Here is a 15,882-nt window from a genome sequence, read left to right on the forward strand (position 1 = left end):
GAAATTTGTAACTAGTGATCAAAAGATTTTTTGACTTTTGAGGTAAAGTAAAAGGGTGTTGTTTAAACTGGTGTGATGGAGGTAGTAATTGTATTTTAACGTAGTTGAGATTATAGAGTAGTTTTGAATGAGGTTTTAAATTTGGATATTAAATTGTAAGGTAGTTTTGTATAGTGTTATGACTAAGTAAATTTTAAAGCTATTTCGTCCAAAATTTGGATATTAAATTAGACATCTGATACACCATATAAAATTGGATATCTAAACGGCTCAATTCATAGTAATCACTTGTAGTGTTATATTTGTTTGAACATCCGATCCATTCAACGCTATTAACTAAGTTGGCCTTGGGATGGATTATGTAAACTCATGTGTCATGTTAGCGTGTCTTATGTTTGGGTTCAAAATGATGTGTCGTGATAGCTCGTCTTATGTTCAAGCAACTTGTGCTCAAAATAAGCTAAGAAAAAGTGATGTGTCAACTTCTTGAGTAGTTTTCATAAATGATCTCATGCTTATGCTAAACTTGTGTTAAAATTTTAAACTTATGTCAATACACAGTCAGCTCACTAGCTTGTCACTCGTCCCATGTCAAACTGATATACTAATATTGGATTAGGTTTTTATTTTAAATTTTTTTACTACGTTTTTTTATTTTTTTTTTATATATTTTTTTTAATGTCGTGCCTAACTCATGACCTATGCACCCCGGCCAACTCGAAACCAATTCGAAAAATATATGCTTTATATTTTGACTCTATAAACGTAATAATTTAGCACAGCTCAAATAGTAGTAAGTCTTAGACTTTTTTTTAGACAAAGATAACCCGACTTAAATGCTCGAATTGATACTTCTAATCGTACATACGCCCACAAAAAACAAATCAGGAAAGATACGACTACGTCAAAAGATAAAACTCACCCCTTTGAAGAAGGAAAGTGAGAAAGACAAAGAAGAAAAAAGATAAAAACAAAGGAAGGAACTACGAAACAAGTCATAGAGGAGAATAACCAGTCAATTTAGTCAAAAACACGCTTCTTTTTTCTTCTTCTTCTTCCACTTCAATTTTCCTCATTCATGGCAGTTACTGCTTCTCCCACTCAACCTTCCAAACCCCCTCCAATGGCTACCGCCGCCGCCTCCAACCGCGCCACTCCGCAACCACCGCCCGCCGGCCACGCCTCCCTCCGCATGCTCTGCCCCGACTCCTCCGTCGGCGCCTTCATCGGCAAATCCGGCTCTTCCATCAAACACCTGCAACTCCAAACCGCTTCCAAAATCCGAGTTGATGACTCTCTCCAACTCGGTTCCGACCACCAAGTCATCGTCATTGTCGCTCCTAATGTCCCATTCAAGAAGATGAAGTTGTCGAATTCTCCAGCGGAGGTTGAATTTCAGGTCTCGGCGTTTCAAGAGGCGGCGGTTCGAGTTTTCGAGAAGGTTCTAGAAGTTTCTGGGGAGGGTAATGCGGTGGTGATTTGTAGGATTTTGGTGGAGGTGAATGAAGCGGGTTCTGTGATTGGAAAAGGCGGGAAAACTGTGGCGAAATTGAGGAGAGAGAGTGGAGCGAAAATTAGGGTTTTGGTTGGGAATAAATTGCCCCCTGGTGTTTCTATTCCTGATGAAGTTGTTGAGGTAGCTTTATTTTTTGCTCTGTCTTTTTAATCTAATCAAGATGATTAATTTGACTAACTATTGAATTTGCTGGATGTTTTGTTTTTTTGTTTGTGTTGTTTTATATGTGATTAAAGTAATGATGCAATAATTTAAAATTAAGACATACTTGTGTACAAAGTAAGTGACTTTATTATTTTAAGGACTAGATTTCATCTTAAAAAAATCCAATAGAGGACAGTTTGTAAATTATTTATTAACCATTATATAAGTCATTTGATGAAAACGATGCTGTGTTCGATGTGGCATTGATGTAACGCGTTGTGATTGGGGAAAAAACCTAAATTACCGAGTGGGTAGATTACTCATAATCCGTGCCAATCATTAAAAGGTGATATTTTTATCGAATGATGAAGGTGACGATCCAATCCAGCTACATCAAAAGTCATTTATATCGATTTAGTGTGATTAATGTGTTATATATAGCCATATATGTAGATTGTGTAATTCATGTTGATTACGCAATAAGGTCTAATACACTTGCTAAGTGTTGCTATGATGAATGGACTTTTGATTTATTGCTTTCTATCCTTGTTTGATCTAGATTGAGGGGGATGTTATGGCTGTTAAAAGGGCTCTTGTTGGTATTTGTAGCCAATTGCAAGAATGCTACATAGAAAAGTCGAGCATCAAGGAGGACAAACCTTTGGAATCCAATTCATATTCAGCTGATCATTCTCTTCAGCAGATGCCATTATCTGTGGCAACTACCACTTTCAATCCTGCTGTGAGGCCAGCATTGGAGTCTGTTAGGCCTCCAGCCTCAGAGTCAAAATTCCCCAGAAAAGAAGTCATATTTAAAATTCTTTGTTCCAATGATAGAGTTGGTGGGGTGATTGGAAGAGGAGGATCCATTATCCATGCGCTTCAAGAAGAGTCAGGGGCTAGTATAGATGTTGGACTTTATGTTGCTAATTGTAATGAGCGGTTGGTCACTGTTTATTCGATGGAGGTGCGTTGATTGCTGGTTATAATTGGCTTAATGTTCATGGAAACTATGTGTTTGGATGTGCTAACTCACTGAATTCCTTGTATTAACTTTGTAGGATGTTGACTCAAGATATTCCCCTGCTCAGCGTGCTGTAGTTCTGGTCTATACCAGGTATGTTGAAGCCGGGGCAGAGAGGGGACTTGAGGCAGGCATGAACAAGGGGTCCGCAGTCACTGCAAGACTTGTAGTCTCATCAAATCAAGTTGGTTGCTTATTGGGTAAAGGAGGTGCTATAATTTCTGAGATTAGAAAGGCAACTGGAGCCTACATTCGTATACATAATGGTGACCAGGTGCCGAAGTGTGCTGCACAGGATAGCGAAGTAGTTGAGGTAATATTAATTCTTTTCTTGTTCCCTTCCAAGCTTTAATGTCATACTAAGTCATGTGATTTGTGTTACAATTAAGTTTTTAATTCTCTCATTCTCTATTCCTTGACTGAGAATTGCCTTTTTATTCTTAACTGTTTCTTTTTTAAAGGGTATATTATGCTCTCACGTGCTTCGTGTAATTTAATGTAATGTTCCTTTTTTCATCCGTAACTATAGTATTAGTTGAAATTCCTCTTAATGTCTAGTGCTTGTATTATTTTTCTGCCTGTCCAAAGTTGATCAAATACATCTCTATTCACAAATCATAATAGCCTTTTCCCCTTTTAAATTTGAAACCTCAGACACTTTGATGTTCTCATACTTGTTTCCCTTGTTGCCTTCTTAAATGCCAGATCTCAGGGCAATTTGTAAACATACAAGATGCCTTGTATCATGTAACTAGTAGGCTTCGAAATAACCTATTCACTAGTAAAGCAATGAACATTCCAGGAAGCGGGACTGGTAAATTATTATCAGATACTAGTATTTCTGGAAGAATCCAAGATGCGACAACAGTTGGTTTGCGCCAATCTTCTGGGAGAAATCAATCTATTGGTGGACAAGCTACTTTAAGTCAGGGATACGGCCCTTTGCCACGTCCTAATATATCTCATTATTCACCTTCAACGGGCCTTCAGACAAATGAGGTAGGGGATTGCTCCCCCCACCCCCTCTTTCCTTTTTATTTTCTAACTCCTCTCTGTCTCTCTCACCCCCTGATGTATTTTGTATACCCTTTTGAATGATGTTGTGGTGATTACAGCCTGCTGGCGTAAATCCAAGGAATTTTGTGACTTTTGACGGAGGATTGGCTTCTGCTAATAGCGGAGTACAACTTGGCAGGTTGGTAGTGTATTATTACAAATTGCTTTTTTTTTTTAGATTTTTTTTTCAATTATTATTATTTCTTGAAGATCAAAAACCTCAAATAATGGCTTTAATTTTTTTTTTTTTTTTTTTTTTTTAAAGAGAAAATAATGGCTTTAATTTCATCTTCTATATTATACTCTGTTTTAATTGAAAACTAGTATGTTGTGCGGGCGTTGCACCAGGTTACCACTTGGATTAAATTGTTTTTTTATGAAATATATTATCTTCTTTTTTGACAAAATGAAATATATTATGAGCGATTATGTATGTTATGCATAATTGTTAAAAATAATGTCACTAATTGATAAAGTATATAGAAAGATAATTTTTAACACTCTATTGTTTGTGAAATGTTGATTTTATTTCTCTTATTTTTTTTTTCAAACTGCTTATCTCATATTTTCTTTTTAATTTATGCATGTCATTTATAGTTATATTTATATGTATAGATGACATCAATTGTTATTGGCTAAGATGGTAAGGAAATAGATCTGGTTTCTTTGAGGTCTAGTGTTTGAAACCCATGAGAGGGGAATGACATGGCACATAAACGATTTTAGGAACGCTTTTTAATATATATCTATAGATAAAGAGTGGCTAAATAGTTTATTTAGAAATGATGTGAGAGGAAGGTGGGTATGATAGGTGGATATATATATATATATATATATATATATATATATATATATATATATACTACGGAGTATAAAATAAATAAATAAATGAAAAAAAAAGTTGTTTATAGGAAGTGTTATACTTATAAAAATGGAGGAAGTAACAAATTTTTTTTGTACTTCGGTGTTGTGTATTATTATATGTTCAGCTTATAAAACAATGGAGCAATATCTATGAAGCTTTTGCTCCATGATTTGACAATGTTGATATACTTATTTGATCTAGCAAATTGCATTCATAAAGCTGCATGCTTTATATTTAGTATAGGGAATTTGATTGCATGAACAGCCATGTGATTAAAGAATGTATTAACTAATACAAGTATGTTTTAGTGTTGTGTATTTTCACTACTAATAACCAACATTTTTGTTTCAGGACACTCAGTCCAGCTATTGTTACAAATACAGTAGTGGAGATCGTGGTTCCTGAAACCTCTATTAGCTCTGTTTATAGTGAGAATGGGAGCAATTTAACTCGTATAAGACAGGTATAGTGAAAATTTTATTTACGTAGTATTCATATCCGTGAGTCTGATCTTCTTACTCCTGCTGCCCCCAAATAATTTTCTTGATTCCTAAATATAGTAAACTGGATCACGATTCTTTTCATTTGTGTAAATGTGAGAAACCAACATGTGCTTGTTTAGGAGTATAATATGCCTGTAATATGTTAAGGCCATAATGCTGTGGAAATCAGGTATTTGTAATTGGTGTAGCCATTCAATTACTAGCATACCTTTGTTGTACTTATGATTTCTTTTACTTCTGGTCCTTTCTTGTGGTGTGCCCTGACCTTGTTTTGACTTGGTATTCTCGGACTAATTCAGATATCAGGTGCTAAGGTTATAGTGCATGAAGCGGTGTCTGGAATAGAAAGTAGGACTGTCGTAATATCTGGGACACCTGATCAGACACAGGCAGCCCAAAGCCTCATCCATGCATTCATTCTTACTGGGTCATCCTGAGTGAATTACTTCACTTTTGGTTAACTTTTAGTTGGTAGCCGTTGTAGAGTGGATCCGGAAAATTGTACATGTTGAAATTGCAAAAGGCTGTAATTATTTCTCTTTTTAGTTTCTGACCATGTATTAAACAAGTTTACATCGTTTGCAAGGTACAAGGATAAAAGTTTACATGGTGTTAATTATAGTACTAAGTACTCTGTATATAGAGACTGAGCACTAAAATTCTCTGTTGTAAATCCTATTTTCTACAATTATTTGCATCCCACATTATTGCCATTTTTTTTTTTTTTTTTTTTTTTTTGAAGAACTAGCATATAGCTAGTTCTAACAAACCACCCAAATGACCTTCCAAGGTTTTGTGAGGTCCATGTGAAAGAGGTCAAATATTCTGACCTCTTTCCTTTTCGGGCCTGACTGAGTTGAAAATTGTCTAAAACGGAAGATCATAAGTCCACCTCTCTAAAACAATTTTGGTAATTTTTTTCCAAAATTAAAGAGAATGTGTGGGATGTCTCGATCAACTCGTATAGCTTTATCCTCATTATCATTATTTATAATCGGATACCAAACGGGCCAATAGTATGAAACTTTGTATTATCAGTAAACAGATGGTTTGCTGATGACAAAGATGAGAGCTCAAAGTTCCAACTATATAGAGATTTACAGCAAAGGTTTAGCAGAAAGCGTCACATTCAGGCAAATCTCAATAGCCCAGATACACATACATCTCAAGTAGCGCAAAATTACATATAAGGAAGAGAAAAAAGAGTAATCATACAGATGAGAGAATGAATTACAGCACGTAAGATTCGTCCTCAATAGAATTAAAGGAAGTCGAAACATGAAGCTGATCAACTCTTCTCTGCGACGTCAGTAGAAGAAGGAACTGTTGCAGAAGGTTTCATGGTTATAATTGCATTGTCATGGACACCTTGTAGAAGCAGCTCTCCATCATAAGTCAATATTTTCCTCTTCTTTGCAGCTCTTAGTGTTCCAACGAGAGCTTCAAATATGTTTGCGCAACGATCATCATTAAATAGGACACCAAAGGTGACCTATATATATATAAGGATCAAATAAGATTCAAGCAGCCCTGATTTTGCAGAAAAAACAGTGAATACATAGAGCAAATTTCAAAGGAAGGCTAAGGATTAAGTGTAGGACAAGTGGACTACAAACTACATAGAATGTATTGCCTGACATTCAGTAGAACATCAGTTAATTTCTTGTTCTCTCATTCAGCAAGCTAACAGATGACTAATGACTTCTGGGGTGCACTCTTTCGAGCAATGTTGAAAATCGAAAACACTCATGGTGACTGAACTTTTTAGTCCTACCTAAATGCAATCTTTTCGATATTTTGATTGTCGATATGTGTAACTGCGATTTTCCAAACTAAATTGGAGGGTAATTTTGGAGTACAACGCCGGGATTAGTCTTGTTACTCCAAGCATTTCGCATTGTATTAAGTTGTGATTAAAGCTTTCAATCCATAAGACAGGAGATTCTCGGTGATCTCACATAATGAAATTAAATTAGTCACATTACACAATAATTACAAGATTAACTATGTAAGTTTACCAACCATATACTAAAGATATAATGTCATCCAAAAATGTTGGTCTTTCTTAGCACATTTCCAAAAATATATGTATGCTCATTTCACTGTCAAATTTGATAATATTAATAAACAATGTCCAATTACTGAAATTAGATCCTACGATTTCAAAATCCAAAATTGAAAAAAATATAAAGCAATGTCAGATTACCCGGATCAATAAATTAGATCAATTATACTTTGATACAGATAATTTGGCAGAAAAATTAGATTGACCCAGAAATCCAGATCATGCTAAAAAATGAAAATTTTCAATTTCAGTGAAATTGGATACAAAAACAAGAAATTTGTAAAAATGTGTTAGATTTAGAGAAAGAATTGACCTTATAAGATCCATCTTCTTGGATCTGACCAAGGCGTTTGATTTCTTCTTGAAGCTTCCCAACTTCTTCTTCAACATTCATGGCTGATGATTTTCTCTTTCTTTGTTTGTTCTGTGAGAGCTAAAGCTGAGGCCGAAGAGACAGGATAATAATGGACTTATCCCTACCTTATAAAAAGTAGAAAATTACTCTTATGAATAGTGTAATGCCAATCATACCCTCATTAATATGTACAATGTTTTTTAATGAATAGTGTTTGGACAATTATACCCCTAAAATTTTTAATTATGTACTTATTTGTTCTCATGCTTTAATGTTAGTTGTCTTGGACATTTATACCCATAAACATATTTGTTTACATATTTTTTTTTTTGTCATTAATTATGTCAACAACTAAATTTGTGATGTTAAGCCCAAGCCGAAAGAACTTCTAGATGTGACTAGCTATGCGTGCACATCGCGCGCGTTAGCTGCCCTATTACAAATAAAAGTGTTTCCCCACTTCTGTTCAAATTAGGCCTTTGATAATTAGACTACTTGCAAATTGCAATAATTGCTTATGCCACATTAGGATTATTATGTGATGTGTCACCGTGTTATTGTCAAATGCCGAAAGTCATATGACAGATTTTGGCACAAATTTAAGGAAGATTATTATTATTATTATTATTATTATTATTATTATTATTATTATTATTATAAATAAGAAGCTAAAAAAGGAAATATTGAGGATAAAGTAACATTAATTACATCGATATGCGCGTGATTTGTCATGAATTTCCATCTTAATTCCATTTTAGGAAGTATTTAAATGCTTATATATAACCCTAAGGGCTACATATATTAAATGCTTATTATTATACGAATATGTAAATAAGATGAAAACACTTAAATCGTACGAAGTATGTTAATATATACTTCCTCTGTTTTTCTTTTATTGCACCATAAGTACGTTTACACTATTCACTTAATCTTTTTAGACCATCATTTGTGATTTATCCATTAGAAAAAATATAGACATGTGGGATGTAGTTAGATTTGTCTTGAAATCTAATTTTCAAATATCAATTTTTTATAATTTTTACAAAAGTATAATTGAAGATATTAATAATTAAAGTAATGCATTGACAAGCGCGAAACCCCTCATGGTGCAATAAAAAAAGAACGGAAGAAGTATTAAGGAGTAGCATGTTAGGCATATTCGTATGGTTGTATGATGGAAATAATTTCATGTGAAAAAGATGAAATTTACTTGTTAAAATAAAAAAATGCAATGTAAAACTATTGTTAAGGTGAAACTTATTTCTTGTCAGTTTAAATGGAATTTCTTAAAGAATTGAGGAGGGACTTGTGGGAGTTGAAAAATCCTTAAACCCTTCAATGAATCATTTGCCAATCACATTAGTGACTTGGATTATAAATAAACTAAAGTTTCATTGTGAACATTTACATTTTGCTACCCTTCAATGAATCATTTGCCAATCACATTAGTGACTTGGATTATAAATAAACTAAAGTTTCATTGTGAACATTCACATTTTGCTATACATATAAAATTAAGTTCCTTTAATGTTGGAAATTTTATTAATTAGTATATTTTTTTTTACCTCATCATCATATGATTAAATAATTTTATTTTTCTTACAAATTCAAATGAGTTTACAAATTACATAGCTTTAAATAAGTCAAATATTTAACCTTATTTGTTTATACAATGATTGAAACTCACCTCAAAAGCTTAAATACTACCCCCATGTCTTCTATTAACACTCGTTAAGCCCACAAATACAAGCTTACAACCAAATTTTTATTCCATTTTATTTCTCAATTTTCGCATTAATTCTTTGTGTTTGAAACAAAAAAGAGTCAAAGGCTTAGTCAATCCTTTCTTTCTGCCCGAAACACCCAAATAAACACAAAATACTTAAAAAAAAATAAAGGAGCATAAAATAAATTATTAAAAAAAAAAAAATCAGAAAATTGTCCCTTGAGGTTTGAGAACCTGTAAAATGGTCTCTTCATAAACGACTTTTTGCTCTGCAACACAAAATCTAATTTTCCCCTTTTTTCATTTATTTATTTATAATTATCCATTTTTAGCATTACTTCTCTCTCTACTTTCTCTCTCTTCTTCTTCGTCTTCCTAAAAAAATCCAAATTCCTGAGAATTAGGGTTTTACAGAGAGATTTATGCTCTTCGAATGTTGTTGTAATGGAGGTTTCAAAGAAGCAATTCGAAGATCAAAATCAGCTTGCGATTATGGAGGAAGACGACGACGACGACGATTTCAGCGCCGGAGGTGATAGCGCCGGCGAAGATGCGCATGTTAGCATAGCGATTCCTGGTAATGCGAGTAGACCTGCTTCTTCTTCTTCTGCTGCTGCTGCTGCTGCTGCTGCTGCAGTGAGGTGTTCATCTTCATCTCCGCTAATTCGGAGGAGAACTAGTGAGCTTACAATCGCGTTCGAAGGCGAAGTGTATGTTTTCCCTGCTGTTACACCTGATAAGGTGATTTTCTCTCTCCTCTTTCGATTTTTGGTTTGATTTTGTGTTTTTGGAAGCAAATTGTAGAATAGTGATTCAAGGACATGCAACAGACTGTTTCAATTATACACCGGGGTGTACCTAGAGTGTAATAAACCCGAGGCTATTTTTTGCTCATTTAGGTAGAGCCGAAGGTAGGTGTAACACGCTCGAGTGTATAATAGACATTTAGTAGACATTCTCGGATTTCAAAGGAAAGATTAGATGATGTTGCATTTTCTTTGTATTATAACAGAGGATATAATAGTTAATACTCGTAATAATGATCAGATATAGGTGTTGATCAGAAATACTGGAATATATCAGTATATATTATGCAATGATTTTGCATGAATATCTGTTAAACTGTAAGAAGTTCAAGTTGATGGTATGATTTTTGATGTGAACTTGTAAGATTAGCTATTCAACTTTCAAGCTATGATCATGTGATTTTCTGGATAGTTTTGATGTAATTTGTTACTTGACAAACTGAATTTAGTTGTTTAAGTTGATTTTTCCTGCAACTTTGAGCATGTGTTTCACTTCTTTTGTAGGCTTCCATATGGTTATTTATATGTTGTACTGTGGTTTTTGACAGGTGCAAGCTGTTTTATTACTCTTGGGAGGGCGTGACGCATCCACCAGTCTACCTACATCAGAATTTCTACTCCAACAGCATCATATGGTATAATTGAAGCGATGTATGTGCTAATTATATGTTATTCTATCAATTTAATTGAGGCTATATGCTTGCAAAATGATGCAGGCACTAGGTGATCCTTCACGTGGCCAAAAAATCTCTCATAGAATTGCGTCTTTGGTTAGATTTCGAGAAAAGAGGAAAGAAAGATGCTATGATAAGAAAATTCGCTACATATGCCGGAAAGAAGTTGCTCAAAGGTGATCTTTTCGTGTCCTTTTTGAAGTATCAAGAACATTTTTCGTCTTGCCCTCTGAAACCTTGACTAGCATAAGTTTCTGTTGTTTCTTATTGCACTTGAGAGATTTTGTTTTGTTGTTGCTTGTAACAAGTGGGTAGTTGGTTTAAATATTATTACTGAAATTATGGCTGCTTTTAAAATTTCCATATGAAGTATATTATAGAAAGTCTGGATGTGGTTTCCTCCTGGAATCATTGTTTTGGTTCTATTTGTCATACACGCAGAGCTGAACATTTTATTGGTAAGTGCAGGCGGCGTGCACCTACATGCCTACTGTATATTTTTGGAGGACGTTTTGCTTTTTGTCATGCAAGAATGACATTGGAGATATATATGTATGGCCTTCTATTCAACAAGAAACTGTCGGTTCAACTTTTCTAGAATATCTAAATTGTCAATTGGCTTACTCTTTCAATGTATGGCTTTACCGTGGGATGTTCTTTTCTTCTTAGGATCTTCTCTCCATTGTTGCTTCTTGGTTGTTGATGTATGTACAGGAAAAATTCCCCTTCCTTTCCCTCACAGGAGAGATGCATTAACCTGGGCCTTTAACACCCTTACAATAATGAATTTTTTTTGGTTGAATAAGTGTCTTTACGTTATCATGCTGTTTTATGAATTGGGCTATGTGAATATGGTGTGTCTGTTGAAGAAGATAGTAAGATTATCAATTTAAAATAATTGTTAAGCATTATTTTTAATAAAGTTTGTGCAATTTTAAAAGCTTTGTTGGAGCACATTTTGTGATTTGAAAATATGGTGTTATGCTAATTTCTACATAAATCAACAATATCTTATACTCTATAGGATGCATCGGAAAAATGGACAATTTGTATCATTGAAGGATCAGTACAACTTGGCTGCTGTAAATTGGGATCCTAATGATGGTACACCACCTCCAGAATGTGTGTAAGTTTGAATCAACCTCTACCACGTTTCCCTTTTTTTTTTTGGGTGGGTGGGTGGGTGGGGGGGGGGGGGGGGGGGGGGGCGGGACTGGGAGGTGGAAGGGCTTTGCAAGTTATTGAAAGATGACATATTCATGCTGTGTGAAGTATTCTATTATTAAGTGATAGATCTGACGTGGCATGCATTTCCAAACAGCCCACGCAGTTGTCAGCACTGTGGAACCAATGAAAAGTCTACACCAGCTATGCGTAGAGGCCCATCAGGTCCAAGAACCCTTTGTAATGCTTGTGGGCTTATGTGGGCAAATAAGGTGGATTTTTAATTCCATCAATCTGCTTAAGACTTGTTGTCATGAATTAGTGATATTAAGAGCTTGAGATATCTGTGCCTGTTTAGGGAACACTGAGAGATCTTTCAAAGGCAGGGAGGATTATACCATTTCAGGGTGACCTGGTATGTAATCTGCAGCTTATACATTTTCTTTAGTATTGAACTTAGTTTTCTATATGTGGAGTAATGTAAATTTTTTTTTATTTTTCCTGCATTGATTGTTAGATATATGAAAGACTAGTGATGTGGTAAAATTGAGGCTTTGTTCTCCATAGCTTTAATTTCTGAAATATTTTCCTGAACTTGTAACTTTTTATTTATTATTATTGAGCTTTTGCTTAACATTTTCTAAAAATAACTTATTTTGCTTAATTTATCTTCTATTTTTTTTATTTTTTTTATTTTATTGTAACTTGTTTGAGTAAGTTGGAGGAGAAATAGCCCTGAAAGCGCAGTATCAGTACTGGGTTTATTGCCACATGGATTCTGTTGAGATGTGTAGCTCTTTTTATTGCACCTTTGTCCTGTGTTGAGGAAGTAATTATGCTTTATTTAGATTTCATGATGCATTTTCAGGACACTCCTAGTGATGTAAAGCCTCTGGCCATTGAGCCTGACAGTTCCTATGGCAATCAAGAAACGCAGGTAATATATCTCATTTTACAATTTATACTATTAAGGATCACCCCCTATGTGCATCTAATTATTAGGTCAATATTTGGTAGTTAGGGAGCAAATTTGTCCTAGCACACAAGTAGTTCTTGCTGGCAACCAACTTGGCTGATTCTCTTGGCTTGTTTGAAGTACTGGTAGAACTGTTTGATTTCGTTGTTTTAGACTGCTGTTAGGTAACACACTGTTAATATGTAAAAATGATTAACTTTTTTTAATTTAGTTTAAAGGCTTTAGTGAGTTATAAGTCAATAAGAGGGCCAATCTAACTATTGTCATTTGCTTGTTAGGACATATGATAAAAGTTCACATTTCTAAATATAAAAGTGTTAACAAAGCCCTGTATCTTGAAAGACTCATGGTTCACGTTGATATCAATTTAACTGCAGAAAAGGCCAGAGGAGGCAAAGCCTTTCACTTCTGAATCAGGAAAAACCTCGACTAGGGAGGATGAACAGGTACAAATTCTTAAATGAAAATCTGGTTTTCTGGGTTGGATACTTGAATATAATAGGTTTTTATAATTATAACTGTTCATCTGCAAAGAGGCTGTTGACAGATGATCAGAGGTATGAAATATGAATGATTCATGCCAGCCCTATTCTTTTCGCTTTGATTCTGTAACCAAGTGAAAGTCTGACTCTAGGTTCTAAACCCAAGTTAATCCTCTCATCCTGCAAGTTGATGACATCATCACCATGCTTCATCGAGATCATCTTGTGTGTCAAAACTCAAAAAAAAATGTCCTATTTTTATCTTCTGTTTGTTTAGTTTGGATTACCATATTCACATGAGTGAAAAGCTTAATCTTGGTTATATTAAAGGAGTTTAGGCCACATCATCAACCAAAATCCCCTTTTCAGTGTGCAGCAGTATCATGAATAGAATAGTTTATTAGAGTTCTGTCTGGATATTGTGTTTACAAGTACTAACATCTTTCTGTTTCTGTACAGGATTTGCTGGAGAATGACGAAGCAGTAACAAATGATTCTGCTGTCTCATTGCAAAATGCATCAGTCAGTGTCACTGAGCAGGTAGTTCAATTTACATGCAATAACGTTTGTGATTGAATGCATATGGAAGGTATAACTCCCTTGACAAATATGAAATACTAAGGACGTTTGTCAGATGTCATCATCTAGTAGGATTACTATTTTTCCCCTATCCGCCTGTTAGATTTACATAAGCATAGATATGAAAAAAGAATGTGCCCCATGTGGCCAAATAGGTTTTTGAATTGTTGGCATATTTATTGATCTAAGTGGCAATCTAAAATTAGGAGTTGTTATAGGAAAAATAGAGCTTGAAAAGTAGGTTTCCTCATACAGATACAGAATAGATACTGAAGTAATCCCTACTATTTTAAAGTAAAGGCACTCACAGTTTCAAGATTGAATCTTGACTGTTTATTTTTCCCGCATACGTAGTAGTATATTGATAAAATATGTTATTATAAATAAACAAGAATAATCGAAAGCTTGGATGCCTTTTCTTCTGAAAGGGAGGGATTACTTTCAGTAAGTAAAAAGTTTATTTACAAGGGAAAAGGTTTAGTTTCTTCTGAAAAAGTTTATCCTTTTTGACATTTACTAACTTATCAAAAAAAACTTTTGAACTGGGAGAAAAGGCCTAGTAACGTGGATACTAAAAGCCTTCCACGCTTTGGTGACTTTTTGATCACTGGATCTACTCGAACTTTTGATGAAGTAATTAATTGATTTAAGGTGTTTCCATACAACAAAGGTTGAATATGTAAACAGTATGTGAACTAAACCTAGACTTTGCACTTAACGTCCTGAAATTTATGTTTGTGCTGTAATTTGTCCTGAAACAGTATGGCCATATTGATGAGAGTGGAAGTTTGGATAACCTTGCTTTCAACCAAACTTACGTCCTGAAATTTGTGTTTGTGCTGTAATTTTTGTTTCTGATGTATTAAGTGCAAGTCCAGTGCTTTCTCCTTTGTTCCCATACACTTCTTTGGAATTGTTGTTTATGCGTTTTCATGGCCATCAATGACCACCTGAAGTTGCTTCTATTTTGTAGGAAGCTATAGAAGAAGTTACCTATGGTTCTGGAACAGAGTTTGAGATTCCTTCTGGCTTTGACGAGTCAATTGGAGCTTTCTACTGACTTAAACTTATTGGGAACACATTTTTCATCTGGGTTGCAACGGCTAGCACTGCACAAGTAGTCGATACATGTAATTATTTCATGTAATTATTTAGTAATTAACACCTCATCAACTTACAGGATTTTGTGAAGCAAATTTTCCAATCTGTTGTTTGTAAGAGGACTACCTGTCCTTATTACAAACAATAGATTTAAGGCTGTATGGAACAACAAAAGATTTACTTGTTTACCAATTTTAACCTTCATATACTGAGCCTAAAGGTTTGTGTAAAAGTTTTCCGCTTCAGGTGTTTCTTGGTCATTGACGCTCATTGATGCAAGACACATAGCACAGTTTCTTGTTCTATCTACATGATCGTTCCAGCTTAGGACTGGCCAATTGAATTCTCAGGTAATGATTTCAGAACTGGGGAATTGTTATGAAACATTAAGGGGGCGTTCAGTTAGAACAATGGAAACGGAGTGGAAAGGAAACAAATAAAAAGGGAGAAAGGAATCATGTAACTGTTACCTTTTCGTTCGTTTGGTTTAGCTATGGAAAGAAATCACTTTGTGTTTGAGGAGAGAAACCTTGGGTTTTGGAGAGGTAACAAATGGGTGGAATCCCTTACCCTTAGGTAATGGTAATTGTTGCCAAACATTCGGTAACAATAATGATTTATCCAAATCCGTTTCCAACCCAAAATGTACACTAACCAAGCATGCTCCAAGTGTTAGACTTCACAAGCACCCATTTAAGGTAAAGTTGCCTGCATCTAATTATAGAACTCGGTTTTAAAATCCGTGCATAAACTAGTCATGGTGTGGGCTGTTGTGTCATGGTGTGGAAGGGATAAAAATTCCAATATGTTTATATAAACTAGTCCTTCGCACTCGCATCACAATAC

The 15,882-nt window shown here is 34.7% G+C and overlaps 3 protein-coding genes across 3 annotated transcripts; 2 read left to right on the top strand and 1 right to left on the bottom strand.

The window, feature by feature from the left end:
* Positions 1-983: 983 nt before the first annotated feature.
* Positions 984-5,810, top strand: LOC145590110 (KH domain-containing protein HEN4-like). The gene is made up of 7 exons (XM_081646854.1): positions 984-1,636; positions 2,220-2,627; positions 2,722-2,997; positions 3,390-3,683; positions 3,800-3,879; positions 4,957-5,068; positions 5,408-5,810. Exons 1-7 carry the CDS (start codon positions 1,079-1,081, stop codon positions 5,543-5,545), a joined length of 1,866 nt encoding a protein of 621 aa, XP_081502980.1. The 5' UTR covers positions 984-1,078; the 3' UTR covers positions 5,546-5,810.
* A 364-nt stretch (positions 5,811-6,174) lies between these two features.
* LOC145590111 (costars family protein-like) lies at positions 6,175-7,660 on the bottom strand. The gene is made up of 2 exons (XM_081646855.1): positions 7,487-7,660; positions 6,175-6,600 (listed from the first exon to the last, which is right to left on the bottom strand). The coding sequence occupies exons 1-2, from the start codon at positions 7,565-7,567 to the stop codon at positions 6,397-6,399; spliced, it is 285 nt and encodes a 94-aa protein (XP_081502981.1). The 5' UTR covers positions 7,568-7,660; the 3' UTR covers positions 6,175-6,396.
* A 1,795-nt stretch (positions 7,661-9,455) lies between these two features.
* On the top strand, positions 9,456-15,240 carry LOC145588442 (GATA transcription factor 19-like). Its single transcript, XM_081645089.1, has 10 exons — positions 9,456-9,995; positions 10,609-10,695; positions 10,777-10,910; positions 11,759-11,860; positions 12,056-12,170; positions 12,257-12,313; positions 12,767-12,835; positions 13,252-13,320; positions 13,816-13,896; positions 14,909-15,240. Exons 1-10 carry the CDS (start codon positions 9,699-9,701, stop codon positions 14,993-14,995), a joined length of 1,098 nt encoding a protein of 365 aa, XP_081501215.1. The 5' UTR covers positions 9,456-9,698; the 3' UTR covers positions 14,996-15,240.
* The last annotated feature ends 642 nt before the right edge of the window (positions 15,241-15,882 follow it).

The sequence above is a fragment of the Chenopodium album genome, chromosome 17, assembly GCF_948465745.1.
Source record: "Chenopodium album chromosome 17, dcCheAlbu1.1, whole genome shotgun sequence".
Lineage (NCBI taxonomy): Eukaryota > Viridiplantae > Streptophyta > Magnoliopsida > Caryophyllales > Amaranthaceae > Chenopodium > Chenopodium album.